At 55.4% G+C, this 27,349-nt stretch overlaps 6 protein-coding genes across 9 annotated transcripts; 4 read left to right on the top strand and 2 right to left on the bottom strand.

The window, feature by feature from the left end:
* Positions 1 to 176: 176 nt before the first annotated feature.
* LOC108092958 lies at positions 177 to 4,773 on the top strand. The gene is made up of 9 exons (XM_017192841.2): positions 177 to 370; positions 974 to 1,891; positions 1,973 to 2,406; positions 2,556 to 2,707; positions 2,776 to 2,992; positions 3,058 to 3,408; positions 3,482 to 4,261; positions 4,320 to 4,540; positions 4,601 to 4,773. Exons 1-9 carry the CDS (start codon positions 232 to 234, stop codon positions 4,752 to 4,754), a joined length of 3,366 nt encoding a protein of 1,121 aa, XP_017048330.1. The 5' UTR covers positions 177 to 231; the 3' UTR covers positions 4,755 to 4,773.
* LOC108092959 (nuclear transcription factor Y subunit gamma) lies at positions 4,773 to 7,505 on the bottom strand. The gene is made up of 3 exons (XM_017192842.2): positions 7,321 to 7,505; positions 5,802 to 7,209; positions 4,773 to 5,731 (listed from the first exon to the last, which is right to left on the bottom strand). Exons 1-3 carry the CDS (start codon positions 7,491 to 7,493, stop codon positions 5,297 to 5,299), a joined length of 2,016 nt encoding a protein of 671 aa, XP_017048331.1. The 5' UTR covers positions 7,494 to 7,505; the 3' UTR covers positions 4,773 to 5,296.
* Positions 7,506 to 7,980: 475 nt separating this feature from the next.
* On the top strand, positions 7,981 to 10,370 carry LOC108092964 (probable dolichyl pyrophosphate Glc1Man9GlcNAc2 alpha-1,3-glucosyltransferase). 3 transcript variants are annotated; one of them, XM_017192851.2, is made up of 5 exons: positions 7,981 to 8,116; positions 8,176 to 8,249; positions 8,752 to 9,666; positions 9,728 to 9,838; positions 9,899 to 10,370. In XM_017192851.2, the coding sequence occupies exons 2-5, from the start codon at positions 8,206 to 8,208 to the stop codon at positions 10,350 to 10,352; spliced, it is 1,524 nt and encodes a 507-aa protein (XP_017048340.1). In that variant the 5' UTR covers positions 7,981 to 8,116; positions 8,176 to 8,205; the 3' UTR covers positions 10,353 to 10,370. The 3 variants fall into 3 exon arrangements, with proteins under 3 accessions (XP_017048340.1, XP_017048341.1, XP_017048339.1); XM_017192852.2 differs by having other exon boundaries at positions 7,989 to 8,020; XM_017192850.2 differs by lacking the exons at positions 7,981 to 8,116; positions 8,176 to 8,249 and adding an exon at positions 8,461 to 8,693.
* On the top strand, positions 10,362 to 11,772 carry LOC108092965. Of its 2 annotated transcripts, XM_017192854.2 has the most exons (3): positions 10,364 to 10,838; positions 10,892 to 11,117; positions 11,180 to 11,772. In XM_017192854.2, exons 1-3 carry the CDS (start codon positions 10,720 to 10,722, stop codon positions 11,612 to 11,614), a joined length of 780 nt encoding a protein of 259 aa, XP_017048343.1. In that variant the 5' UTR covers positions 10,364 to 10,719; the 3' UTR covers positions 11,615 to 11,772. The 2 variants fall into 2 exon arrangements, with proteins under 2 accessions (XP_017048342.1, XP_017048343.1); XM_017192853.2 differs by having other exon boundaries at positions 10,362 to 11,117.
* Positions 11,773 to 12,087: 315 nt separating this feature from the next.
* Positions 12,088 to 27,111, top strand: LOC108092873 (serine/threonine-protein kinase Smg1). Its single transcript, XM_043207364.1, has 9 exons — positions 12,088 to 12,603; positions 12,672 to 13,035; positions 13,097 to 15,374; positions 15,441 to 19,022; positions 22,469 to 22,788; positions 23,310 to 24,666; positions 24,732 to 25,709; positions 25,771 to 26,119; positions 26,204 to 27,111. The coding sequence occupies exons 1-9, from the start codon at positions 12,228 to 12,230 to the stop codon at positions 26,401 to 26,403; spliced, it is 9,804 nt and encodes a 3,267-aa protein (XP_043063299.1). The 5' UTR covers positions 12,088 to 12,227; the 3' UTR covers positions 26,404 to 27,111.
* Positions 19,045 to 22,451, bottom strand: LOC108092871 (beta-1 adrenergic receptor). The gene is made up of 2 exons (XM_017192707.1): positions 20,472 to 22,451; positions 19,045 to 19,908 (listed from the first exon to the last, which is right to left on the bottom strand). Exons 1-2 carry the CDS (start codon positions 21,095 to 21,097, stop codon positions 19,260 to 19,262), a joined length of 1,275 nt encoding a protein of 424 aa, XP_017048196.1. The 5' UTR covers positions 21,098 to 22,451; the 3' UTR covers positions 19,045 to 19,259.
* Positions 27,112 to 27,349: the final 238 nt, after the last annotated feature.

The raw sequence follows: 27,349 nt of genomic DNA, 5'->3' as shown, positions 1-27,349 counted from the left end.
GCGGTAAAATTCGAATTTCACATTATACAATAGCTTTTTAATCTATATTCAAGCAATGTTCGTTTTGTTGGCTTAAGGCAGGTTTCCTCTGACAGTTTGTTACCAGGGTAACGTGTTGTCTTTCGGTTGTTGATATCGTGGCTCATCGAACAAACAATGTGAGAAGGTTGCGCGCATTTTGCCAAAAGGCCAGTTTGATTCGGATCACGGATTGGAGTCCAGGCGGAGGACATGAAGTTCCTGCTGAAGAAATGCCTGCGCAAGAAGGCCCCGGAGATGAAGCCAGGGGCCATCTTGGATGCCGTCATCTCCCAATCCTCGGCCACCGCCTGCAAGTGTCTGCTCTACAAATTGGCGGATTATAAGAGGGGTGAGTGTTTGTGTATTATATAGTAAGTTTAAGTAATATTAGATACATTTTTGCTTTATTTTTTTGTTGTACTTTTATTTCTTAATTTTTATTCTTTAAGTTTCCAAAGAATTTCGCAGAAAAGTTGGCAAAACGCAGGGCTTCTAGTCCATAACTTTTTTAGCAATGTGGTTTAATTCTACAACAAACGGCATCAGTAAATAAATTTTAATTTTTCGATCCATTTTTTGTAATTTTTATGATGTAACCCCCTTCCAAATTTCTAAAACATTGACCTCACCGAAAAGTGGTCTTTTCCCTGCACTATTATTATCATAATTCTTTTAATTTATCTCCGATTTCAAAGTGGTATTCCTCTATGAAATTGTATTTTCATTCCCTAACAAACTGCATTAGTTTTTTTTTTTTAATTTATATAATTAAACCCCTTTCCAAAGTTGTTAAAAATTGCTTTGCTGAAAAATAGCCAAAGCCCAGCACAGTATACATAAGTTTATAGCTTTTTACATTTTTTTCCCAATGAACTGCATTATTTGTTTAACTTAAAAGTTTTACACATTTTAAAATTGGAATGGAATTATTTTATATGAATTTACTGACCAGGCGGCGACCTCATCGACGCCATAAATTCCGGCGGACTGATCGCCGTGGAGCAGCTGATCCGCGAGCAGTTCGGGGTGTTCATGTACAACGACGGCAAGGGCCAGGTGATCAACCGGGCGGAGTTCCTGCGCTGGAAGTACCGCGACCACACCGAGGTGACCATCCCCATCGAGGCGTCGCTGTCCATCCACGATCCGCTGGGCAAGTGGGAGGACCACAAGGCCTGCTGGCAGATGCAGTACCGCGGCGCCCTGGGCGAGAGCCTGCTCCACGTGCTCATCATCTGCGACTCCAAGGTGCACACGAAGCTGGCGCGGGTGCTGCTGCGCGTGTTCCCCAACCTGGCGCTGGACGTGATGGAGGGCGAGGAGTACCTGGGCGCGAGTGCCCTGCACCTGTCCATCGCCTACAGCAACAACGAGCTGGTGGCGGATCTGATCGAGGCGGGGGCGGACATCAACCAGCGGGCGATCGGCAGCTTCTTCCTGCCGCGCGACCAGCAGCGGGCCCATCCGGCCAAGAGCACCGACTACGAGGGACTGGCCTACATGGGCGAGTACCCGCTGGCCTGGGCCGCCTGCTGCGCCAACGAGAGTGTCTACAACCTGCTGGTGGACTGCGGCTCCGATCCGGATGCCCAGGACTCCTTTGGCAACATGATCCTCCACATGGTGGTCGTCTGCGACAAGCTGGACATGTTCGGCTATGCCCTGCGCCACCCGAAGACGCCGGCCAAGAACGGCATCGTGAACCAGACGGGCCTGACGCCGCTCACCCTCGCCTGCAAGCTGGGACGAGCGGAGGTCTTCCGCGAGATGTTGGAGCTCTCCGCCCGCGAGTTCTGGCGGTACAGCAACATCACCTGCTCGGGATATCCTCTAAATGCATTGGACACACTTCTGCCGGATGGGAGGACCAGTGAGTATTTTATCAATAATACTAATTCCATTATAATTACTTTTTTCCCCTGTTACGATTTCCATTAACTGGATAAATAAGATTGGAACTCCGCTCTGTTTATCATCCTGAATGGAACAAAGCCGGAGCATCTGGACATGTTGGACGGCGGCATCATCCAGCGCTTGCTGGAGGAGAAGTGGAAGACGTTCGCGCAGAACCAGTTCCTGAAACGCCTCCTCATCCTGTCCACCCATCTGCTGTGCCTCTCCGTGTCGGTTTACCTGCGACCCGCCCACAATGGCGAGGACGAGGGGGAAGACTCCGAGGGATCCGATTCGTCGGCAGCCGCTCTGCAGGACTTGGAGGCGGGCGACGGAGGCGATGGCGATGGCGACGGTGGCGACTACAATGCCCAAACGGTGGCGCGATATTGCGCCGAGTTCGCCACTCTGGCCGGAGTTCTCAGCTACGTCATCTTCCAGCAGGGCGACGAGATCAAGAACCAGGGATTATCCGCCTTCCTCAAGCAACTGGTGAGGATCCATGTTCAGCTCCAAGTAAAACTACATAATCATCAGATATCATATTATCTTTAAAAGAACAGAATAATTACAAGAAAAGTTTAAAAGCAGGAAGGATTACACATACAATTTAATAATAATTATACTATGACATCCCCCAGTCCCATGCCCCAGCCAAGGCAATCTTCCTGTTCTCCAACTTGCTGATCCTGGCCTGCATTCCGTTCCGTCTGATCGGGGACACCGACACCGAGGAGGCCATCTTGATCTTCGCTGTTCCGGGCTCCTGGTTTCTGCTAATGTTCTTTGCCGGGTAAGCTCTTCTGATTTATCTCCGTTCTGAACCCTTGCCAATCCTGTCCTGCTCGCTGCTCCCAATAGCGCCATTCGGCTGACGGGTCCCTTTGTGACCATGATCTACTCCATGATCACGGGCGACATGTTCACCTTCGGCATCATCTACTGCATTGTGCTGTGCGGATTCTCGCAGGCCTTCTACTTCCTGTACAAGGGACACCCCCAGGTGCAGTCCACCATGTTCAACACGTACACCAGCACCTGGATGGCCCTCTTCCAGACCACCTTGGGCGACTATAATGTGAGACAACAGAGTGCTTTAACCACCTGTGTGATATCATGATGACCTTTGACCTTCGCTTGCAGTACCCCGATCTGAACCAGACGACGTACCCGAACCTCTCCAAGACCGTGTTCGTTATCTTCATGATCTTCGTGCCCATCCTGCTGCTCAACATGCTGATCGCCATGATGGGCAACACCTACGTGACCGTGATCGAGCAGTCGGAGAAGGAGTGGATGAAGCAGTGGGCCAAGATCGTGGTCACCCTGGAGCGGGCGGTGCCGCAGGCGGATGCCAAGGGCTATCTGGAGGCCTACTCCATTCCGCTGGGTCCCTCCGACGACTCCGGCTTCGAGGTGCGCGGCGTGATGGTCATCAAGAGCAAGAGCAAGACCAGGGCCAAGCAGCGCAAGGGCGCCGTCTCCAATTGGAAGGTGAGGGCTGCACCCACTCCTCCTCCTTTTATCCACACTTTTAACACTCTTTTTGCGGACCAATCCCCGCCAGCGCGTGGGCCGTGTGACGCTGACGGCGCTCAAGAAGCGCGGAATGACCGGCGAGGAGATGCGCCGCCTCATGTGGGGCCGGGCCTCCATCTCCAGTCCCGTGAAGGTCACCAAGCAGAAGCTCAAGGATCCCTACAACCTGCACACCGACTCGGACTTCACCAACGCCATGGACATGCTGACCTTTGCCAACGATCCGGCCTCCTCGAATGGCATTGCCCTGCGCACGGTGACGGCTCCTCCGCCGGCGCCTCCCGCACCGGATCCCTTCAGGGAGCTGATCATGATGTCGGACCAGCGGCCGGAGACGCACGACCCCCACTACTTTGCCGGCCTGCAGCAGCTGGCCAACAAGGCCTTCGACTTGGTGGAGCAGACGATGAAGACGCAGCCACCGGCACCGGTGGTCAAGAAGATGGATCCGCTGCCAGACGTTCCGATGCCCGCTGCTCTGGCTCCGGCTGCTCCAGCTGTGGCCCCACCCGACCTAATGGCCATGCCCCTGCCCATGTCCAACCTGAGCAACCTGTTCCAGGACCCCAAGGACATTGTGGATCCCAAGAAGCTGGAGGAGTTCATGGCCATGCTGGCCGAGGTGGAGACGGAGGAGAGCGACAGCGGCGGTCCCATTCTGGGCAAGCTCTCTCTGGCCAAGCGGACCCACAACGCCCTGTCCAAGGCGGACATCCGACGGGAGCAGCAGGGATTCGAGGGTCACAGCCACGGCCAGTTCCAGCCGATGTCTTCGGTGTGGGCGCCACCTGGCTTGGATGTGGAAATGGTAGAGAAACCTATTTAAAAAATACAAGCATTATGCTAATTTTGTCCTGCCATCTTAGGGCCTCCACTTCGACGAGGCCGTGGCGGAGGAGGTGCTGACCATCGAACAGGAGGCCGAGGTGGAAACGGAGGACGGCAACGGGGGACAGGACAGCGAGGAGCTGCCCACGGCGGAGGAGGTGCACGCCACCATGAAGCAGTTTCACCTGCGCAAGTGCCAGCCATCGCAGGACGAGGCCGCTCGCCGGGCCAAAAGTGCTCGCGTTCGTCGCCGCAACAAGTGAGTTGCTCCACCAGCGCTTTGTCCCCTAAATCCCTTTCCTCCCCTATCCCATCCTAGGGTTTCCCCCGAGGAAAGTGACGAGCCAGAGGAGCAGCGCAGCCAGCGGGGTCGATCGGCCTACGCCCGAAAGACGCAATCGCCGCCCGATCCCCTGGAGCCGTGGAGCACCCGCGAGCTGCAGGACATCAACAAGATCCTGGCCAGAAAGTGAACACACACAACACAGCAATCGAGTTTCTGGCACATAGTCCTTCGTGGCTTATAATTGTTTATCAGAGCTTAGCTTAGTTAGAAATACAAATACATAATAAATGTCGGATGCCACGCGAATCGCTGGGTTACGTTCTGGACCGGTGGCATCCTCGTCGTACACTAGGTTCCCATTATTCTCTCTATGTGCTACTTTTAAAATGGTGGAGGTGGCGGTGTTTTTTTTCTGTTTTGGAGGAGGTGAAACCTGCAGCCAGGGGCGGGAGGGACAGCAATAAATTACAATTGAGAAATCGTTTCTACACAGATGCCTACGTCTTAAGACACTAGCTATATATAATCTCCTGCTCCTCCGATATACAATCGTATACAACTACGTAAACTATAATATTATACATTGTGCTGGATGATGGGAGATGGCGCAATCAATGCCCGTTGCCAATGCCCGATTCCAATGCCTCCCGATGCTTCGATATGATTGCCAACTTTCCGTCCGTCCGTCCGTCCGTTCGTTCGCTCGGATTGCCATCTATTGCCTAACTTTTACCGAAATCCGCCGGTTAGCGTGCGATCCGCGGACAAGGTGGTGATCGTTTGCGCCTGCTGCTGTTGCTGCTGGTGCTGTTGCTGCACCGCCTGCTGCTGCGTGGCCGCCTGGGCGCTGGACAAGTTGGTCGAGTTGATGAAGATCGGCGTGCCGCCAGCCACTGCGCTGGCGTTGCTCTGGCTGAGATTGGCGTGCTGCTGCTGGACCTGCACCTGGACAGGCTGCTGCTGTTGTTGCTGCACTTGCACCTGCTGCTGCTGATGGGCCACCGTGGGTGCTCCGCCCAGTTGAAGGAGCTGCTGCGCCGTCAGCAGTTGCGTTGGAATGATAACCTGCTGTTGCTGCTGCTGCTGTTGCTGCTGCTGTTGTTGCTGCTGCTGCTGCATTTGCAGGCGCTGGAGTAGATGCAAATGATTGGCATTGATGGCGATCTGTCATTGGGAAGAGAGCCATTTCAATAAGTAATCCCTGAATTGGAAATTGGAAAATAAGAATACTTACCGGCACATTAGTCACTTCCCCAGTTGGCGTGACCACTTGCTGAAGCAGCTGAATCTGCTGCTGCTGTTGCTGGTGCTGTTGTTGCTGGGCGAGATTCTGGAGCAGGGCCGTCTGCTGTTGGGCGGCGGTTTGTGGCGCTGGCGTAGCGGTCAGCTGTCCATTGGGACCGGCGGTCAGGATTAACTGCTGGGTGGGTTGCTGGGCCGACACTATGTTGATGCCCAGACCGCTGGGCAGATGGTTCTGGGCGGGCTGCGGCTGCTGTTGCACCTGCTGCACGAGCTGCGCCGCCTGCTGGCCGGGAAGCGCGATGAAGTACTGCAACTGCTGCCCACCAGCGCCCTGCTGAATGATCTGCAACTGCTGCGGATGTGCCTGGTGATGCGCCTGCTGCTGCTGTTGTTGCTGTTGCGCCGCATGCTGTTGCTGCTGCTGTTGTTGCTGCTGCTGCTGCTGCAGTTGTGCTGAGAAGATGTCTGGATTGACGGTGCTGAAGCCAAGAACCTCAGCGGCGGTCGCTGTGCCCGTGGTTTCCAGCTTAAGGCCGCCAGCGGTGGCCGCAGGTACGGTGGAGCCACTGGCTACAAAACTGCCCGTGGCGGAAGCACTGCCAGCCACCGAGGCGGCCGCATTCGAGGTGGCTGCGTTGGACGAGGAGGCGGTACTGCTGGAAGATCCAGACATTCCGCTCGTATTGGAATTCATGGCATCCTTGACCTTTTGCACCAGCGACGGCTTGATCTCCTCGCGCGGCACAATGTCGATGAGGAAGTCAAACTGGTCGTAGTTGGCAATGGCCTGGGCAATGTCCGAGCGCTGGAGCGTGCGCCGACGGTTCTCCTCGGTGTGCACCCAGGCGTGCATGGTCAGCTCCTGGATGAAGTACTCGCAGGCCTTCGCGAACAGAAGCGGCGCCTCGCCGGCAATCATCTTGGCGTTTTCGTCCAGCTTCATGATTTTCTTTATGCGCGCCAACGGTAGCACCTGGTGCTTGGCGTCCACCTGGCCAATTCCACGCACCTCGCTCACAATATTCGGCCAGAAGTTGTCTATGGTAGGCGGTGGCTTGCGGGCCACCTGCGCTCTGGTCGCCTTGGTGGTCTTTTCCTTGGCGGTGGCGTTTCCAGTGGTAGCTACCGTCACACTCATGCTGGGATTTACCAAGGTGCAGGCATTGGAGACGAGACTGCCCATGGAAACAGGCTGCTGCTGCTGCTGTTGTTGCTGGGCCGCCTGCTGCTGTTGTTGTTGTTGGGAGGAAGAGGTCGTGGTGACCACCACAGCATTGGGAGTTCTTCGCTGCATCGCCACCGCTGCTGCAGGATTCTGGGATTTACCATACGCCTGCCCAAGTTCCACTTTAATGGGGGTCACTGTGATGGTGTTGTCGAACATGGAGGTGGCATTGCTGGCGAGGGAAAAAACAAAAAGGAGCGGCGCATGTTAAAAATCTCTGCTGTACCGCTTGTTTTTGGGGGAGGGGCGTTGAGTTACTGCTCAGTTTGCCAAATGAACTTACCTGTTTGGCGCCTTGTTCGTGCCTCCATTGTTCGTGGCGTACATGGCCCAAATAGCTATTTTCCTAAGCTCGGCGTTGGCGGCAACCGTGGAACTCTGGCGACCGGTTACAGTCCAGAATATTGGTTCAAATTCGACGCTCAAATTCGCAAATGAAATGCGTAATGCACACATACACTAGGGCTGGAAAAGCATCGATTGTACTATCGATTATGCCAATGTTTTTGCCTTATGCAAGTATCGATGTTTTTAACTACCGATTGTTTTTCGAAAATGCAACATGCAACATGCAACATGCAACATGCAACATGCATCATGCATCATGCAACATGCAACAATCGAAAAACAACACACAGCATCGAAACTGCAATGTCCAATATGCTACAAGCAATTTCTTAACATAACAGTGATCAAAAGTTGAATAACATTAATAAAAACCAAAATAATGGGAATGTAATGTTAATAACATTTGCCTGCCCCTCAAGGTATGCAATGAAAACCAAAACACAAAATAATGTTAATAGAATTTACTGCCCCTCAAGGTATGCAATGAAAATTTATAATTTTTGACGGTTTTTTGACACTTCAATTCCCAACCAATTCTGGTCAATCCGTCATGGGATACCCGCTAATTTGAGCCGAAATATCAGTCGACCGGAGATACCGGAAGTCCCTTTCTGGAACTTCTCGAAGTATTTGATGTGAGTGTGTGTGCGTGTGGTTCTTGTGATGGTTTTGTACTGAGATGTCCTCTCCTGGACTATACTCCACGATGCAGTGCGTCACGCACCCAACGGGTGGGTTCATAAAGTTAATCCATTTTGATGATATATTTATTTATTGCCTTTGATTTCAGGCGGTGATTGGCAATACCTTTCAACCTGGTATGGAATTATGGAATCAGTGTATTCGAATCAAGAATCTAACAAGGTATGTCCATTTTGTATTTAAATTGTTAGATTTAATAAAATGATTTAGGGCAATGATTTTTTAAATGAAAGTTAGTGGCACTAAATATGTTCAGCTCTAAGCTTTAATAAGTAACCAACATTTGATTAGTTGGAGTCCCCCTAATATTTTATATCGATGACTCTTTCCCAATCGATTGAAGTGAGGATTCTAGCTCTGAGAAAACTTTACAACACCAGTGTGTCCAAGCGGCGAAATCGGACCGATAATAGTTGTAATCGATAAGCGCTTCTAGCTACTTCCAAGCCAAATCTGGGTAGGACAATCGGAGGCGACGTACGCCGCTGATAAGAAATAGAAGAGTGGTTCCTTATCCCAATCCCCGACAGAATCGAAGATGAAGGACCTCTTCTGGCATTTGGTGGGCATAGCCACCGGCTTAAAAATCCTCCTCATCCCCGCCTAGTGGGTGCGCTTGTATTCCGCAAGATCAAATCCAATAAATCACTCCCAATCTCTGTAGCCACTCAACAGATTTCGAGGTGCACCGGAACTGGCTGGCAATCACCCACAGTTTGCCCCTGGACCGCTGGTATGTGGAGGCGACCAGCGAGTGGACGCTGGACTATCCGCCCTTCTTCGCTCACTTTGAATGGCTGCTGTCGCAAGTGGCCAGGTTTGTGGATCCCCGGATGTTGGAGGTGCAGAACCTCAACTACAAGTCCAAGGGTACCGTCTACTTTCAGCGACTCTCGGTGATTGCCACAGATCTGGTCTATGTGCTCGGTGTGCGCAGCTGCCTGGGATCTCTGGGTTTGGCGCGAGGCACGCAGCAGCACTTTGCCGGCTCCATGCTGTTATTGCTCAACGTGGGACTGATCTTCGTGGACCACATTCACTTCCAGTACAACGGATTCCTGTTTGGCATTCTGCTCCTGAGCATCGGCTTCCTCATCCGAAAGCGGTTCCTCTGGAGCGCCTTTGCCTTCGCCGTGCTGCTTAACTTCAAACATATATTTTTGTATTTGGCGCCGGCGTTTGCTGTCTACCTGCTAAGGTTCTACTGCTTGGAACAGGCGAATGTGTTGTCCACGGCGGTTGCCCTTGTCAAGCTGCTGGCCGTGGGATTGACACCGTTCGTCGTATCCTTTGGACCTTTCTGGAAGCAACTGCCGCAGGTTTTTTCCCGCCTTTTTCCATTCAAGAGGGGATTAACGCACGCCTACTGGGCGCCCAATTTCTGGGCTCTCTACAACACAGCGGACAAGGTGGCTTCGGGAGTCTTGAAAGTGCAGGATGGCGGAGCTTCGACCACTTCGGGGTTGGTGCAAGAGGTTAGACATGCGGTACTGCCATCGATCACACCACCTGTAACATTCGCCTTGACTGCTCTCTTCATGCTGCCCATTCTGGTGAAGCTCTTCAGGAGTCCCAAAAAGTGAGCTACATCTGCAAACTAGAAAACCGATTACTAACCGAATCCCTCTTATAACTTCTAGTCAAAGTCCTTTGGTCTTCCTGCGAGCCGTTGTCCTGTGCGGCTGCTCCTCCTTTGTGTTTGGCTGGCATGTCCACGAAAAGGCCATTCTCATGGTGCTCGTCCCGCTTTGGTGAGTCGCCGCACATTAACAAAAACGATTGGTCCACTAACAGACCCCACTAACTTGCAGTCTCCTGACCCTTGTTAACCGGGAGGATGCCCGGTACGCCTACATCCTGGCCGTTGCCGGCTACTTCTCATTGTTTCCGCTGCTCTTCGACGCGGATCTCTTCATTCCTCGGTATTCCCTGTATATGTCCTACGTGGCCATGCTGTACGGCCAACTGTACCGCATCTTTCCCGGTTTCCGGGGCTTCCACGCTCTCGAATGGCTGTACATGCTGGGCTTTCTGGCCATTCCGCTTTACGAGCACTTGCTCTCATTCCTGCTGCACTTGGACAAGCGTCTGCCCTTCCTGCCACTCCTGCTGACCTCTGTTTACTCGGCGCTCGGGGTGCTCTATTTCTTTGGGGCCTACTATTTGTACGCCTTGGGCTTTAGCTTTGGCAAGGTGGCCATCGTATCCTCGTCATCCTCAACGTCGGCTGTTAACATAAAGAAAGGAAAACGAAAAACGAAATAAACTAAGCAATATAATGAACTTCAGCAGAAATCCGCAATGGTCATTCGGAGGTTGGAGTGGTGGTGCGAACAGTCCTCAAGGCGCCTGGCGCAACAGCCAGAACGGCGCCGCCGCTGCTCGGGATTCTCTGGTCCATGCGAGACAATGGGCAATGGCTGTTCGCGGAAATCCGCCAGCAGGTAGCCATCGCCGGCGTCTAAGCGGCGTACCTGTTGCCTCGACCAGATTATACATATCCTGGCTTGGTAAACAGGTAACGGCCGGGCTGACCGAGTGGGTGACATTCCTGGAAATCCCGCGGAAAACACGCTTGTTGGCTGAATGAAAGTATATCAATTGCCCCACTCGCAGGCAAGTGGCTCAGTTGATGAATATCCGTTCAGGCGAACAGGTCGACATGCAGATGCACATGGAACTATCATACGCTTACGGCTACGATCCAATCAGGAGGCCACCTCAACCGCCACAGGTGCAGGTGTCGAACAAGTAAGCAGGGATTTGGTTTTCCCTATCCAGTATATCAATGACCTCGATTTCAGCGGCTTCTCCGAAGACTCAGATTCCTGCTTCCGCCGGGGATCCTACATTGAGCTGGCCAGCGGAGCCTTGCGTCGAGTAGAGGACATTCGCACGGAGGACTTTATCCAGTCGGCGTTGCGCAGCCAACTTTTTGAACTGCGAGAGGCCACTGTGGTGAGGATCGACAGGGCAGGATCCGCCAGCCACGTGACCATTACCTTCAGCTACGACACACAGCACACTAAGGTGCGTTTATCTGAGAAATAACCCTCATATCCTTTTTTGGACACATTCTTGGATCTTTTCAGTTGGACTTGGAGGTGTTGCCGGGTCATCCGATGTTTGTTTACGGGCAGGGCTGGGCCTCCTGCAACCCGCCACTGTCGCTCCAGCTGTACGAGCTCAAGTGCCAGCAGTTGCAGGTGGGCGACATTTGCTTGTCGCTGGTGCCGCGCGAGCAGCCTGTTGCCCCACGTGCCCCTCTGCTGCCACCCTGTCCTCCTGCTCCAACTCAGCCTGTTGAATTTACTGCTCCACCTCAGCCAGTAGAATTTGCTGCTGCCCCTCAGCCAGTGGAATTTACTGCTCCTCCTCAGCCAGTGGAATTTACTGCTCCCATGGACTCTCCTCCAGCAGCAGGCTATGGTTTGCATCCGTTCAAGCATCCCTACCAGGTGTACGCCCAAATGGCCAACTTTGTGGCAGTTTACACCCAACATATGATGGATAAGTTAGGTAAATAGCGAGAAGCCCCTTATCAATGCAGAAGTTTTGTGTTTCTTCGTTTCGTGGATATATTTTGCGATATCCCAAGAAAACTTCGCTTGCTTCTTTATCTTTAATAAGTATATTATGTACTTTCTGTTTTACTTAATTTGACTCAAATAAAGTTTAAACTAAATTACCCGCTAAAAAGATATTGTTTGGTAATAAAGATGGCACCAGAAACGATATCAGCTAGTAACATTCAACAGTTATTCATCGATGGGTTAAGCCGTTTAATTTTTTAAATGTGTTTTGCATTGCAACTAACGGTGGGCTAAAGTGGAGTATTTGGTATTTTGAGGTATATTTCTTATTTTTTGCCGACTAGTGAAATAACTGAAAGTATTTAGCGTTTAAACTCTATTTTTTGAGTGATCGGGCTAATGCTAACTCGATAGGCAAACCGATATAATGTAACTCGGCTATAAATACATTTCCCGCGACACATCGATGGGCCCCAACGCGTTCGCGCTTATCGATAACGATTGACCCCACCACTAACTGATTTTGGAACGAAAAAACGAAAGAAAGGAAACTAATTTTCGTGGTACAAGCTAAAAAACAATTGATGCAGACTTTCGAGGAGTTTTGATGTCTGCGCTAGCGCCGCCAATTCCCTCAATGAAGAACGCGCTCCAGCCGGAAAACTTCAATGGAACTGGGAACGAGGAGGAGGAGGCGTCCTCCGCGTTCCACGCGGAGATTGATCGCGTTCTGCGGAACAACAATGGCAACAGTCACGGTGGCGGCACCAACGAAGGCAATGGAAGTGGCAGCGGCACTGCCAGCGGAAGTGGCAGTGCATCGGGATCAGGGGGCAATGAGTCCATGTCGTCGCCAGGCGGGAACAAGTCGTACGATAGTGCGCAGGTGTTTGCAAACTCACTGGGCCTGCGCAACATGAACCACGAGCTGGACAAGGGGCACGCGATGCCGCAGAACCACCGCAAGGTGTTTCAGTGCAAAGGTGAGTCCAGCATTCTGACCTTGACCTTGGTTCCTCATCACACAGCACGCTGCTGGATCTTTTCAAAGGTGATTCGGTCAACATGACCTGCAATGGTGAGGATCTGCGCCTGTCCAAGATCATCCGAAGACTCAACAACGAATCCAATCCCGCCGTCGCCCTGGAACTGTGCGCCAAATTGGATCAGGCTGTGCGCACGCCCGTCAACATGGGCTACATGTCCTGTTCCTTTGTGTGGATCCTGGTGAACATGCTTACCCTCTACAAACAGTGCTCGCCTGCTGTCCTCGAGGAGTGCAGCAAGACCCTGGGCTTGATTGGCTACATCAATCGCAAGTCGTACCCTATTTTCGAGGAGTTCATTGTGAAAAATTACAAGAGCAGTAAGCGAATGCAGAGATACCTGATTGTGGCCCTGCGCACCACCCTGAGGTGAATCCGTTTCTATTCCTTCGTTTGTTCTACTTGTAAACCCCTTCCAATTCAAACGCAGCTGCGACACCAAGTGCGAACTGCATCTGTACGCCGACAAGATTATGCTGCTGCTAAAAGACTTTCTCGAGAACGCCGAGAGCGCCGAAACATTCATCGCTGTGAGCAATATGCTGGTGCAGTTCTCGTCCAACTATCGGGACGCCTTCGAGTGCCATTTCACCGACGTTGTGGACATCATTATCGGCTGGCAACTGGAGGCCGGACAGCCCAGGCAGCTTAAGGACCACTGTGCCCAGGTTTTGGAGCAGCTAACGCCGTACTTCAGCAAGCAGATGGAATTCAGCTACGGTCTGTTGGCCCAGTTCGTTGAGGATATCACCATACTGGACGAGGAGGATCCAGCGGCCATGGCGGAGCGCGTAGGCGCCTTTGTGGGTGCCTTCAATACGCTGCTGAAGTGTCTGGCCCGCATGCAAATATTCGTGGGCATGCCCACCTGTGAGTGTATTGTCCAAATGGCCGTGGATCACCTTACGAAAATAATGCCCCATCTTGTGCTGCACACGGACACCGATGCACTGGTCAATATTAACGAGCTGCTCTGCATCTGCCTGCTGAACAACTTCAGCGGCCTGGACCCGAATACCTTGGAGCAGCTGCTGCGCGGCCAGCTGGAGCAGATGCTCCCGCTGAGTGAGACCCAGCGGCATAGCGTGCTCTTTCTGCTGCTCTGCACAGTGAGGAGATTGCGGGCACGCCTGCCACCCAGCGTGGTTCAACAGATCTTCCAGTCCAATCCATATCTGGCGGAGTTAAGGCGCCGAACGCCGGGCGGCCGTGATTACCGGCTGCTACTGCGCACCTGCCAGGAGACCTTGCTCATCAGGAATGTGCCCCTGCTGCAGCAGGCGTACAAACACATCGTGGATGACATCGACTCCTGCCTGCAGCAACTGCAGTCGCCATCACCCGCAACAGAGAAGGAGACTCGTCAGAGGGGAGCGGACGCGCTTCTCGTCTTCCATCTTGCCGCTTTGGCAGCTTTAGCCAAGCAGACCTCTTCCATCATTGGCATGTACGCCTGCAAGCCGTCGATTCTGGAGCTGCTGCTCACCAACTGCAAGGCCGACGAGCTGGCGCTTTGGAGCAAGTACCCCGCCGCGCATGAAGCGATCCTGGACCTGCTCATAGTGCACTGCCAGGCGAACCACAACTTCCGCACCAACTCCAGCCTGCTCCGTGATCAGGAGCTCGCGGCGGAGAACACCTCGCCGACGGCGAACAGCTTCGCCAGCATCCTGCGCTTCCTCAATTCGATTTTGGAACAGGCTGGCCAGCTGGCGCCGCAGAATCTGCGGTTGCTGCTGCAGTGGACGCAGATGCTGCTGGCCGAATGCCGCGAGAAGTCCAATCTGCTGATGGGACAGGAGAACTTCCTGGGCATTTGTCGCAGCATTGCGGCCAGCGCCGCCAAATGGATGCCCTTCGAGAGTGCGGCCTGCATCCAAACCGTTTTGGAGTACGGCCCGGAACGACTGGGCCATCTGCCGGAGCTGCTGATCCTCTACCGCGACACGTCGCTCCAACAGCTGCAAATGCTGTCCCCGACTGGCCATGCCGCCTTTGCCCAGATCTACGCCCAGCTGCCCCTGCACCTGACGCTCACCGGCGGGGAATCGCCGCTGCCCGGAACGGCCAGCAGGCGCGTCTGCCTCTGGCAGCAGCGGATGAGCCAGTGCAGCGCGGTGCGCGACACCGTCTTCCGTGACATCTTCGAGCGGTTGCAGAAGCCGGAGCAGGACGCGCTCACCAACGGGCTGCGGGAGCTGTTCGTGCGCAGCTGCCAGGTGGCGCCGCCGGACGAGCGGCAGGAGAAGCTGTCGCAGTGCACGAAGCGCTGCCAGCGGTTGGCCACCGCCTGGCTGCAGTTCGAGACGGCCAGGTACTGCGTGGACCAGCGACTGCGGACGACGCTGGGGAAGCCGCAGGAAACGTTCCTCGGATTCGAGGCCATCATCATGCGGCACGCCCGACTGCTGAGTGGCTGCGCCAAGGAGGTGGAGCGCTCGGCCCTGGACAGCCTGACGCTGGAGCAGCTGCTCAACATGCAGGGCAATCTGGGCCTGCTGCTGGGCTTCCTCGACGCCCTCGAGAAGCTCATCTACAACGCCGCCGAGGGCAGTGCCTTTGCCCTGCGTCCGCCGGAGAAGCCGGTGGCCGCCTTCTTCCGCTTGAACAACCCCACCTGCCAGTCCTGGTTCAATCGCATCCGCATCGGCGTCGTCATCATCGCCATGCACGTGCAGCAGCCGGAACTGGTCATCCGATATGCCCAGGTGAGTCAGCTCTCAGCGGTTCTTCCATCTCACCAGCTCATCCTCCTCCTTCCTCCTTCCCCGTAGCAAATCCTGCTCACCCAGAAGTCCCAGGATGCCACCTACAGCCAGGCGATCGTCTACATGGCCTGGGCCTGGGTCTGCTGCCAGGAGGCGGACTCCCTGCGCGGCCTCTGCCTGTGGGCCCGCTCCAAGAACAACAGCAAGTCCTACCAGTGGCTGATGCACGCCGCGGATCAGGCGGCTGGAAGGCGGGAATCCGCACTGGCCGGGTACCGAAGTGTCCTGGCCGAGGAGGCCCATCAGCCGGAGCTGGAGCCGCACACGCGCCAGTTCGTGGTCGCGCAGATGATGCAGTGCCTGCAGGACACGGGCCAGTGGGCCCAGCTGGTGGAACTGAAGCAGCAGCAGCTGACGCGACCCGAGGACAGGGAACTGAACCCCTTCCTCCAGCGCAGCAATGTGGAGGTGACTGCCCTCGAACGACTCCTCGCTCGCGGAGAGGAGTTGCACGCCTCCATGGACGAGCTGGCTGCAGACTCGCTGCAGCAGTTGAGCCTGTGGCCCAGCGAGTGGGAGGGATCCGGTTCCGGATCGGGATCGGGAGCGGTAAGTGCTGGCGGAGAACGTGCCAGCTTCTCATCCGTTCACGTGCGCCAGCGAACTGAGGACATTGTGCTCCAGAAGCTGATGGAGGACCGCTGTCCGCTGTCCGTTCAGGTGACCAATCTGCTGGACAACCAGTGGCGCGACAGCCTGCTGAACCCCAGCTCCGACCGGAGATCCTGCCGAGAGCTCACCCTGTTGCGGCACCTGGTCCAGTGTGTCGGCAGCGGTCAGGAGCTGTCGCTGCTTCCCTTGTCCGCCGAGAGATGCCCGAGCCGCTCCAACCCCATCTCGAGCGCCATTCTGATGCGCTGCCTGGCCTACACGCAGTTGCTCCGCCAGCACTGTGCGCCGGGCAGCTGGGAGACGCTCTGCCTGGACGCAGCAGCCGCGGCAAGAGAGGAGGGAAACCTTCAGCTGGCGGAGACCCTGCTCACCCAGTTCCTGGGCCAGCCGCTGGACGAGGTGGCTGCACAGTTCTCACTGGAACACGGCCCCTCCATGGACAATCCGCAGCTGCTTCGCGGCTACAGCGAGCTGGTCAAGTGCCTGCACCTCCAGCAGCAACAGCAGCAGCAGCAGCAACAAACGCAGTGCTCCGATTTGAGCCTATCGATCGATGTAAGCGCCTCGCTCTGCCTGAAGATCCAGAGGAGCAGCCCTCGACCGGAGGTGGGCGCGGATCTGCTGCTGAATCTCTCCGATTGGATCGCGAACAGGAGCTGCAACGGGTTGGCCACCAACCAGACGCCCGCTTTGACGCAACTGCTCGAGCAGCTACCCGAGTGTCCGCTGACCTGCGGCTCCAGCCAGCCACTGGCCATTCCGCAGGCGGAGCGACTGGTGGCCCGCCTCGTCCACGCCAGCCTGAGGCAGCGGCCCAACTGCGAGGAGGCGCTGATTGCGTACGGCAACTGGTGCTACCGCTGGGGCAAGAAGATCGTGGACAGCGGCTGCGTGCTCACCCAGGCGGATGTGTCGGCGCTCAGCGAGGCGCTGGGCATCGACCAGCCGCTGGACAACGAGCAGCTTGGCGAGCTCCTGCAGGCGCTCAGCATGGAACTGCCGCCGGCCAACTGCGTGGAGGTCTGTCCGGAGGCGGCGCGCGCCCGCGACGACGAGGCGGCCAAGGTCTGTCTGCGCCGGCTGAGCCTGCTGGCGGACAAGCCGCCGGAGGTGCTGGATGCCATCCTGCAGATTTGGCGGCGGGCCATTGCCAACACCTACGACTATTACAAGGATGCAGCCCGCTCCTACTTCCAGTACCTCAGCTTGAAAGCTGGAGCAGGTGCGGTTGCAGAGAAGCCAGGAGGAGGAGGAGCAGGAGGGGATTCGAGCGCACAGCAGCGGACCGCAGAACGCTTCCACGTGGACGACAGCAACATGGTGACCACGACGCTGCGACTGCTCCGGCTGATTGTGAAGCACGCCAGCGGGCTGCAGGAGGTGCTGGAGCAGGGACTGCACACCACGCCCATCGCGCCCTGGAAGGTGATCATCCCACAGCTGTTCAGTCGCCTCAACCACCACGAGCCGTACGTGAGGAAGAGCGTCTGCGACCTGCTCTGCCGCCTGGCCGAGAGCCGGCCCCAGCTGGTGATCTTCCCCGCCGTGGTCGGAGCCAATCGGGAGCAGCAGGAGGCGGCGGGGAAGCCACAGCCACCGAACGCCACTCCGCCGAGCACGGAGAACGCCTGCTGCTACGGCTACCTGCTGGGCGAGCTGTCCAAGCAGGCGCCGGAGGCAGTGCAGCACGTGCAGCTGATGGTGAAGGAGCTGCGCCGCGTGTGCCTGCTGTGGGACGAGTACTGGATCCACTCGCTGGCCCACATCTACAACACGTACGTGGGTCGGGTGAGCGCGCTGGCCACCGAGTTCCGGCCCGATGACCACGAGGGCAAGAACAACCGCTTCAACGTCTGGCGGCCGCAGTTGCTCGCCGACCTGGAGGCGCTGGCCGCTCTGACCGCCCGTCCGGCGGAGACCAGCTACGAACGGAGCTTCCACAAGCGCTTCGACACGCCCATCCGGGCCACCGTGGAGGCGCTGCGCACGCGACGCTACCCGGAGGCGTGGGACAAGCTGAAGCAACTGTATCACATCCTGCAGGCGAACCTGATCCGCGGCACGGGCAGCACGCTCAAGATGCAGAGCCTCAGCCCGGTGCTCTGCGGGATCGGCAGGATGCGCATCTCCATGCCCGGATTAGATGTGCACGGGCCCAACGAGGAGGACCAGGTGTACATCGAGAGCGTGGAGGGATCGGTGGCGGTGCTGCCCACCAAGACGAAGCCCAAGAAGGTGGCCTTCTACGGCAGCAACGGCCAGCGGTACACGTTCCTCTTCAAGGGCATGGAGGACCTGCACCTGGACGAGCGCATCATGCAGTTCCTGTCCATCTCGAACGCCATCATGGCCTGTCGCAGCGATGCCCCCGGCAACGGCTGCTACCGCGCCCACCACTACTCGGTGATCCCGCTGGGACCGCAGTCCGGACTGATCAGCTGGGTTGACGGGGTGACGCCGCTCTTCGCGCTCTACAAGAAGTGGCAGCAACGCCAGCCGCAGGCCACGGGAAAAGCAGGCGGCGGAGCACCTGGTGCGAATGCCACGCGGAGATTCACGGACCTCTTCTACAGCAAGCTGACGCCGCTGCTGGCCAAGCACAACCTGCTGGTCAGCGACCCGCGGCGGCAGTGGCCCGTCTCCGCTTTGCGCCAAGTGCTGGCCGAACTGCAGCAGGAAACCCCCGGAGATCTGCTCGCCAGGGAGCTCTGGTGCCAGGCGGGGAACGCCGCCGAGTGGCGGCTCTCGGTGCGTCGCTATGCCCGCTGCATGTCCGTGATGTCGATGATCGGCTATGTGATCGGACTGGGCGACCGCCATCTGGACAACGTGCTCATCAACCTGGGAAGCGGCGACATCGTGCACATCGACTACAACGTCTGCTTCGAGAAGGGTCGCTCGCTGCGGATCCCCGAGAAGGTGCCCTTCCGCCTCACCCAGAATCTTGTGCACGCGCTGGGAATCACCGGAATCGAGGTAGGAAAACACTTGCTTACTCCTCCTTCCCTCCTTGGTAGTCCTTCTATATATATATATATATATAATGGGTTTGATAGTAGAAGAGTAGTGCAGTGGAACTTTTGTCACCCAAAGTTGCTCTTTAATTGCTATCATCTGAACATAAGCCTATCAAGTCAGGGGTTGAATACTATAAGAAACCACTGATCCACTGATCCACTGATCCTCTGATCCAGTGATCCACTGATCCACTGATCAGCGACTACCGTTTGGTTTGACCTCCTGCTGGTAGCCCGTGGAGGAGGAGGTGGCCTCCATGCGCTGCTTGCTGTCCGCCGGCAGCTGCTCCTCGCACTGCCTTGCCGACCGACAGCAGAGGGTCTGGGCAAAGGCGCGCCGGAAGCCAGAGTTCTTCCACGAGTAGATGATCGGATTCAGGGCCGAGTTGGCGATCGCCAGCGAGAAGGTGGTCTTGTAGATCATCGAGCTGCTCCGGCAGATGCTGAACAGCTGGGCGATGGCCACGCAGAAGTAGGGAAGCCAGCAGAGCGTGAAGCAGCCCATGATGAAGACGACGATCTGGACGCTCTTCCAGTCCGGATGGAGCAGCAGGCTCCGCATCGTGGTGGCCTCGTCCGTGTTGTACACCACCGACTGCCGGAGGCGCTGCGCCTGCTTGGCCGCCTCGCGCATGATGCGCCAGTAGACCAGGAGCATGCACACCCAGATGATCACGAAGCCCGGCGTAATCACGCCGGCTATGTAGCCGGGCGAGAGGACCTCGTCGAACTCGCAGGCCTGCGCGTCGGGCCACCGGTTCCAGAAGACGGGCAGCAGGGCCACCAGGGCGCCCAGGCACCAGTTCGACACGATGATGCTGTACGCCACCCGACGGGTCATGTATCTGTGGAGGGGTCGAGTGTTCTTACCAGGGATTTACTAAACAAGTTAAAACTAGTTACAGATTAGAGAGCATAGATACATTAGATGCGTGAAATGGGGTTTGCTTTGGAAAATGCTTTCAGGGGTTTACTAAAGTTAAAGTTCTCAGATAAAGTTAAAACAAGTTAAAATTAATTACAGATTAGAGAACTTAGTAGATGTAAAAAACTGAGTTTGCTTTTGAAAATGTTTTCAGAGGTTTACTAAACAAATTAAAATTAGTTTAGCGAGAGATTAAAAAGCATAGTAGATGCATGAAGTGGAGTTTGCTTTGCAAAATGTTTTCAGGGGTTTACTAAAGTTAAAGTTCTCAGATAAAGTTAAAACAAGTTGAAATAAATTAGTGATTAGCTAGCTAGGTGCATGAGGTGGAGTTCGCTTTTGAAAATGTTTTCAGTGGTTTACTAAACAAGTTAAAATTAGTTTAGAGAGAGATTAGAGAGCTTACTAGATGCATTAAGTGGAGTTTGCTATTGAAAATGTTTTCGATTGGTGAGAAATGTGTATCGGATTGCGGATAACTACCTTCTGTAGTGCAGGGCGTAGACCACGGCTATGTAGCGATCCACCGCAATGGAGATGAGGGTCAGCATGGAGACGCAGCAGGCGCAGATGAGCAGGAAGAAGCGCAGCAGGCAGGGACCCCGCATCCCGCCAATGTTGGAGCCCATGTAGAAGACCAGGTGGTAGGGCAGGGCCAGGCCCACGCAGAAGTCGGAGACGGCCAGCGAGAGGATGAACAGGTTGGAGACCACCGAGCGCAGGTGGCGACAGGTGCGCACCGCCACGATGGTCAGGACATTCCCGCCGAGGATCAGGAAGAACAGCACCCCGTTGATGGCCAGCCACAGGAAGTGGGCGGTACTGAAGCTGGTGGAAGTGGAACTCGTGATCGTGTCCGTCGCCGGTTCCGTGACATTTTGCTGGCTCCACAGGAGCACAGGAGCCACTGGCTCCACCGAACTGCTCCGATAATCCCAATCAGGCGGGGAGCTGCTGGAAAACGCCAACATTTCGCTCGACGACGGAAAACGAAGCGCACGCGACGCCAGCGAGGAGCTATCTGGCCATCTACCCACTACCATTGGACTCGTTGGAGCTGCGGCTCTGCACTTTTCCGGGCCAGGACTTCGGCAACACTCGGATACCATTACAGATACAGATACGGATACAGATACAGATACGGATACGGACTCACCGTGGGCGTCGTTTGTTTACGTTTCGCTGGTGGCTCAACGACATCGTCACCATCGCCAGTTAACTGATAGCTGATAACGCGGCCAGAGATCCAGCGTGAGAACCGCAATCCGTCGATAAGCCGTCCACTTTTGGCCCGTCCCTGCAGTTCCAGCTAGCGAACTACGACCAGCCCAACCCATTGAAGCCCCCAAAAGCACCCAGAAGTGGCCCCAGAGCGTTTCGAGTGGCCAAATGCATGGCCAAACAGATCGCTGGGGGTGTTAGCAGATTAGCCCGCAGCGCGGCAGACCAAAATAGAACGATAAAAACACCAGGAGCATGGAACATGGATACTGAATGTACCTATCTGGCATACGGATTCACCCCAGAAAACTTCCAGAAGGGTCGAAACTATGGGGATTTTCTTTAAAACTAGAAAACTAAAAGGGCTTAGCTCTCTGGCCAACTCACATTTTAGCACGAGCTGCCTTCTTATGGCTATTGAGTGTCGTAAAAGCTAACATTCGACCATAAAGTATTATCAGAGGCGAACACGGATGGGTATTGTTCGATGCCTCCCGGTTACACGAACGAATAGTTCGCAGATTGATATAAGTACGATGTATATATTCCTTATACAATCCGTTCAAATTTGATACCAATTCAATTTATACCCAGATAACCAAGGTATCGTATCGGATAAACCAAATCTGATAGTATCCAATGGGTCATCTTCGTGGAAATACAAATTGGGGGAAAGTGAAGGTGCCCTTCCCCACGATCGTATATATATGGGTATATATCTGTATCTGTTGTTTAGCAAAACTAATGACGTATTTTGGAAGTAACCGTCCCCATAAAGAATGAAGTGCCATGCCTTGCACTTTAGCCCGATTGAACTTGGTTCACACCACGAAGTCGTGACTTTTGGATGGGAAGAAACCGAAAGTATAAATGGGGAAAGGATAAATGGGGGACGATCCATTGGATACCTATGTATACCTATATGGATAGACTTCACACACTTATCACATAAATTACGCGCCAATCTGCAATTGTAAATAGCGATTAGCCCCGATGCCAGTCGAGATTGTATATGTATAACATGGTTATGGTGCGGTTTCTGTTTCTGTTTCTGTTTCTGGTTTTGCTTTTGTTTTCAGTTTGGGTTCCCATACGCTTAGCATGGCAAATAGAACGAATCGTATCAGACAGATGGAACGTACGTTTATGGACCCCAATGTTCCGTTTATGGGCGTGATATATAGGCACACATGTTCCATGTTCCGCCGCTAACCGCCAACCGCCAGCCAACCATTGATCCCATCCATCGTCTCTTGCAGGGCTCCTTCCGACTGGGCTGCGAATATGTGCTGAAGGTGATGCGCAAGGAACGCGAGACCCTGCTCACCCTCCTGGAGGCCTTCGTCTACGATCCCCTGGTCGACTGGACCGTCAACGACGATGCCCAGGCCCTGCGGCGATCCCTCAATGCCAAGCACCAGCAGGCCGGCGGAGGAGGAGGAGCAGGTGGCCCGGCTGGCGGGGACCTTAAGTGCCACAAGAAGGACAAGAACAAAGGAAAGTTCCCCGACTGGGACTCCAAGCGGCAGCACTTCCTGGGCAAGTTCGGCATCTTGCAGAAGTACTGGGTCACCAACAAGTGAGTAACATGGAAAACGTATAGCCAATTTTCATGAAAATCTAAAAAATAATCTATCCAAAAAAGAATTTTACTGATGATTCAGTTTATTAGGGAATTAAGCCTAAATTTCATAGAAGTATATCACTTTAAAATCCGAGATAAATTAAATGGACTTAGAAGTGGCTGGAAAAAGTCCACTTTTCGGTGAAATCAATTTTCAGAAATTTGGAAAGTTGCATCATGAAAATTAAAAAAAAATCCAGCCAAAAATAAAAATTTTATTGATGATGCAATTTGTTAGGTAATTAAACTACAATTTCATAGAGGTATGCCATATTCAAATCGGAGATAAATTAAAAAAGTTATTAACCTAAAGGTGCCCGGGTTTCTTCCTCTTTTAAGTAAAGAATTAGATTACATTATAAAATTTTTTTATATTTTTATAAATAGTTAAAAGATGCAATATGCAAGGGTATTCAACTAAAAGTTTTTTGAGGTTTTAGAGGGACTAAAATAATTGATTCTAATGTGTTCTGCAGGTCGGAGATAATGCTGCAGCTGCAGGAGATGAACCAGGAGGTGGGCAACCTGCAGGCGGCGCAGAGCAGGCAGCTGGCCGCCGAGCAGGAGCTGGTGGAGCTGAACCAGCGGAGCGCCCTGATCGCCGAGATCAAATCCCTGGGCACGGCGATCGAGAGCCACAGCTTCAACACGGCCTCCCTGCGCCATGCGGTGCGTCGTGGCCACTCCGAGTCGCTGGCAGCACTGAGTGCCGAGCGGCTGGCGGACTTCGGCCAGGTGCAGAGCCTCCTCGGCACCTACGGCCAGTGCCTGCAGCCGTACCACCTGGCCGAGCTGCACGGGGAGCTCGTCCAGCTGCAGCTGGAGCTGCAGATGGAGCCGCACGGCGACAACGCCCGGGAGTCCGCCGCCCTGGCGGAGGCCCTGCAGCTGCCCGAGTTCGACGGCGTGCGCGGCCAGACGGACGAGCTGCTGGCCAGGCTCGACGAGGTGGCCATCCAGAGTTCGGAGCACCTGCAGCAGTACGCGGCGGTGATGAACTTCTTCCCGGAGCAGAGCCACCGGCAGAACCTGTTCGTGCGCTTCCACGACAGCTTCGGGGCGTACATCCAGCACGGCGACTCCGCCGAAGCCACCAGCGGCGCCAACTCCTCCTCCAGCTCGATCATCTGCACGGCGGACGTGCTGGGCGTGGCCGATGCACTGGAGGCCGCTTGGATGCGGCTCAGCTGCCAGCTGCACGACTCCTCGCAGCGCTTCGCCGCCAAGCAGGCGCAGGCACTCGCCCTGGGACCGCCCACGCCCGCCTTGCTGGCCATGATCGGCCAGAGCGGCTGCAGCCTGCTCCTGCTGAAGGCCAGCTTGGTCCGCACCCTGGACCGAGCCGGAGTGGCGTTCGCCGCCTACGAACAGGAGGCGCTGGCCGGCCAGGACGAGGAGCTGCTGCAGCACCAGCTGCACTTCATCCACCTGGTGCGCTCCATGTGCCAGGGCGTCCTGGCCATCGGCGAGCAGGAGGACCTGCACCTCGGACAGATGGAGAGCCTGCTGGCGGCGCTGTCCCATCTGAAGCTGACCTTCGAGTACGACCTGCCCGCCAGCATCTACCGGCTGCTCCTGCTGCAGCCCAATCTCGGCCAGCTGAGCGCCCTGTGCCATCTGAGCGCCGCCAGTCTGGCGCAACTCTACCAGGAGGCCACGCTGGAGAAGGAGCATCAGCCCGAGGAGGAGTGTCCTGCGGAGCGGAGGTTCCTGCTCACCCTGCAGCCCATCTACGAGCAGTTCCAGCTGGTGGCCAGTGCGCTGGGCTCCCTGGTGCGGAGCGCGAAGCCGATGCTCGAGGACGTCCACGATCCGCAGGCCCAGCAGTTGATGGTACGTTACTACAACCATTATTCCCCTTGGTCCCCTTGGGTGAACTCACAGTTTCTCCTTTCCAGGAATTGGGTCTGCTCAAGTCATCTCCCCTCCCGCTGGATGACGAGTGCTTCTTTGGATTAATCAGCGAGGCACTGGAGTCCAGCCGCAGCTGTGATGTGCGCGAAATGGCCCGACCCGTCGTGGGTCTCGTGCAGCGCCTCCAGGCGGAGAGTCTGGCCGGTCTGCTGCCCCTGTTGGCGCGCAACTTCTACACCGCCGTGGGTCCCCAGTGCCAGCCCACAGCGAACTGTGGCGTCCTGGGCGACGCGGCGCAGGCGGACCACCTGTGCGAGGGCCTCTTCATATCCCTTCAGACGGACGGCGGACTGCAGCAGCAGCAGGCGGAGATAGCGCTGCTCAACCAGCAGCTGGAGCTGCACACCCTGGCCGCATCCGCCCAGCACTGGGCCTACGCGGAGGCACTGGGCGCCCAGCTGCGCTGCGGCCACCACGTGGTGAGCCGGCCCAAGCTGGCCGCGCTCATCGGCGAGGACTGGCTGCAGCTGGACCAGAGTTTGGGTGCCCTGCAGCAGCAGCTGGGCGGGCGGGAGTCGCGGCTCGGCCAGCTGCAGGCGCAGCGGAGCAACTGGAACCGCAACCACATCGACAGCCTGCTGCGCACGGAGCAGTGCCACAACCAGCGGGTGGCCGCCCACGTGGCGGTGGTGCGCCAGCTGGCGGACGCGGCCGCAGCCGTTTCGCGTCTGGAACTGCATGCCGGGGCGCTTGGGAAGGAGGGGCAGGCGCAGGTGGAGCACCTGGAGCAGTGGCTGGCTGCCCACGGGCAGTGGCAGGCGAGCAGATCGCGGATCAGCGCCGTGGAGCAGTCCGTGGTGGAGCTGCTCGATCCCGAGGGCGCCGTCGATCCCAACTGGCTGGAGAACGTGCAGGGACTGCTGGAGGAGCACACGTGCAAGGTGCAGCGCGACATTGCGGAGCTGGAGGGCGAGCAGCAGAGCAAACACCGCTTCATCTGCACTTTGCTCAAGGAGACACTGGTGAGCAAGTGGCCGAAATGGTCTTAAAATCGTATTGACTATCCATTGCTATTGATTATAGCGCCTGCAGGACAACATGCCGCGCTTCCACGTGCGCACCCTCTGCTCGGAGGCCCAGGCGCAGGGCCAGGGCAAGCTGGTGCCCACGGACGTGCAGCTGCTCTGCGGACATCTGCGCGACTGCCAGCGCCTGCTGCAGTCCCTCTTCCTGCGGCTGCAGGAGCTGCGCAAGGACATCTGCACCGAGCGGCGAGCACTGCCGCCCGCCGTGCTGCAAAGCTGGCGCCAGCAGCTGCAGCTCATCCTGGCCATGGCCGGGCAGGAGGTCAGCGAGTTCTTCAAGAGCGTCGACGACTTCCTGCAGCACGCCGTCGAGGCGGACTCCTACGATACCTTCACGCACACCAAAGGTGAGGCGTCGTGTCTGTGTGGCATGTGGCATATCCAACTTGAGTTCTTTGTAATCCTTTTTAACTTCTGCCTTTTGTGAACAGGTGGCAGCAATCTGCATGAGCAAAAGCGCAACGCGTACGGCGTGTCCGTGTGGAAGAAGATCCGGATGAAGCTGGAGGGCCGCGACCCGGACGGCAGCCAGCGCAGCTCGGTCGCCGAGCAGGTGGACTACGCCATTCGCGAGGCCACCAATCCGGACAACCTGGCCGTGCTCTACGAGGGATGGACGCCGTGGGTTTAAACATCCGCACTGGTCGGCCGCATTTGGGGCTTTTGACATCACAACCACGCATCACAACTCGGAGCGGAGGGAGAGGGACTACATTCAACATTGGGGCGACCTCTGGGTCTCCTCCTGAGGACCCGAGGCAGTCGCCGCCTGACGGCGGTCGTCTCCCCAACGGACGTGGCGAGACCGATTCATTCGGCCGCCGCCAACACCTCCCAACCAACCAAGTGTAGTTGCTTAAACGATAGGAAACGAAACGACAGACAGGCGCGGACAGGAGTCGGGGAAATGAGCCGGCGGACCGGAGCCCGTTCTCCCTCGGATCGCAGCCCGCGTGCTCCGAGTGGACTGGACGAGTAGCTGGCCGGGTGCCGGATCCCCAGCCGCCGCCGCAGCAGCAGCAGCCAATCACCTAGATCCCGATAGAGACGTTCCTGGCGACGTTAGCGACGTTATCGGATTCGATATTTTCCAGGTTGCAGGTTCCAGGTTTCAGATTCGATATTTAAGTTCTCCGGTCTCAGCCTTTGCCATTCGCCATTATGTTAGACTCTTTTTATATCCAATTCGATTATACATATACTAATTTGCGCCGTACCGGATCTGTTTCAATTACATACTATATGTGTTAAGCCGGACTAGTTTTTTCCTCTACTCTAAAATTGTACGTGTAAGCCGATGAATTGTTTTACCAAATTATTCGTAGTCATATTCAAACTATATACTTCTTCTTTTTTTTTGTACCATTTTATCTCGCAGATAGCGAGCGCTCGATCGCACGACACGAGGGGAATAGTTTTGTTCCTGAGCGAAACGCCAAATGTATATTGGCATGAGCGGCATACGGTTAAGTGACAGATATGTTTAAATGGCTCTGTTTGGACGCATACAGAAGAAATATTCTTACAGTTTCGATTTAACTGGTGAAATATATTATCTGACCGGCATGAAAATGGAT

Source organism: Drosophila ficusphila, unplaced genomic scaffold (genome assembly GCF_018152265.1).
Source record: "Drosophila ficusphila isolate 14025-0441.05 unplaced genomic scaffold, ASM1815226v1 contig_198, whole genome shotgun sequence".
In the NCBI taxonomy this organism is placed as follows: Eukaryota; Metazoa; Arthropoda; class Insecta; order Diptera; family Drosophilidae; genus Drosophila; species Drosophila ficusphila.
Note: the sequence above shows the minus strand (reverse complement) of the source record. Positions and strands in the feature narration are given on the sequence as shown.

Coding starts and splice junctions, on each gene's coding strand:
- LOC108092871 (XM_017192707.1), bottom strand. CDS start 21,097: ATGGTATCCGAGTGTTGCCGAAGTCCTGGCCCGGAAAAGTGCAGAGCC. Junction 19,909..20,471: donor TACGCCCTGCACTACAGAAG/GTAGTTATCCGC, acceptor ACCCCTCCACAG/ATACATGACCCGTCGGGTGG.
- LOC108092965 (XM_017192853.2), top strand. CDS start 10,674: ATGAAAGTATATCAATTGCCCCACTCGCAGGCAAGTGGCTCAGTTGAT. Junction 11,118..11,179: donor ACGACACACAGCACACTAAG/GTGCGTTTATCT, acceptor GGATCTTTTCAG/TTGGACTTGGAGGTGTTGCC.
- LOC108092958 (XM_017192841.2), top strand. CDS start 232: ATGAAGTTCCTGCTGAAGAAATGCCTGCGCAAGAAGGCCCCGGAGATG. Junction 2,708..2,775: donor CTGCTAATGTTCTTTGCCGG/GTAAGCTCTTCT, acceptor TGCTCCCAATAG/CGCCATTCGGCTGACGGGTC. Junction 3,409..3,481: donor GCGCCGTCTCCAATTGGAAG/GTGAGGGCTGCA, acceptor AATCCCCGCCAG/CGCGTGGGCCGTGTGACGCT.
- LOC108092964 (XM_017192850.2), top strand. CDS start 8,626: ATGAAGGACCTCTTCTGGCATTTGGTGGGCATAGCCACCGGCTTAAAA. Junction 8,694..8,751: donor ATCCTCCTCATCCCCGCCTA/GTGGGTGCGCTT, acceptor CAATCTCTGTAG/CCACTCAACAGATTTCGAGG. Junction 9,667..9,727: donor CTCTTCAGGAGTCCCAAAAA/GTGAGCTACATC, acceptor TATAACTTCTAG/TCAAAGTCCTTTGGTCTTCC.
- LOC108092959 (XM_017192842.2), bottom strand. CDS start 7,493: ATGTGTGCATTACGCATTTCATTTGCGAATTTGAGCGTCGAATTTGAA. Junction 7,210..7,320: donor ACGAACAAGGCGCCAAACAG/GTAAGTTCATTT, acceptor TTCCCTCGCCAG/CAATGCCACCTCCATGTTCG. Junction 5,732..5,801: donor GGGAAGTGACTAATGTGCCG/GTAAGTATTCTT, acceptor TCCCAATGACAG/ATCGCCATCAATGCCAATCA.
- LOC108092873 (XM_043207364.1), top strand. CDS start 12,228: ATGTCTGCGCTAGCGCCGCCAATTCCCTCAATGAAGAACGCGCTCCAG. Junction 15,375..15,440: donor TGGTCATCCGATATGCCCAG/GTGAGTCAGCTC, acceptor CCTTCCCCGTAG/CAAATCCTGCTCACCCAGAA. Junction 25,710..25,770: donor CTTTGCTCAAGGAGACACTG/GTGAGCAAGTGG, acceptor TATTGATTATAG/CGCCTGCAGGACAACATGCC.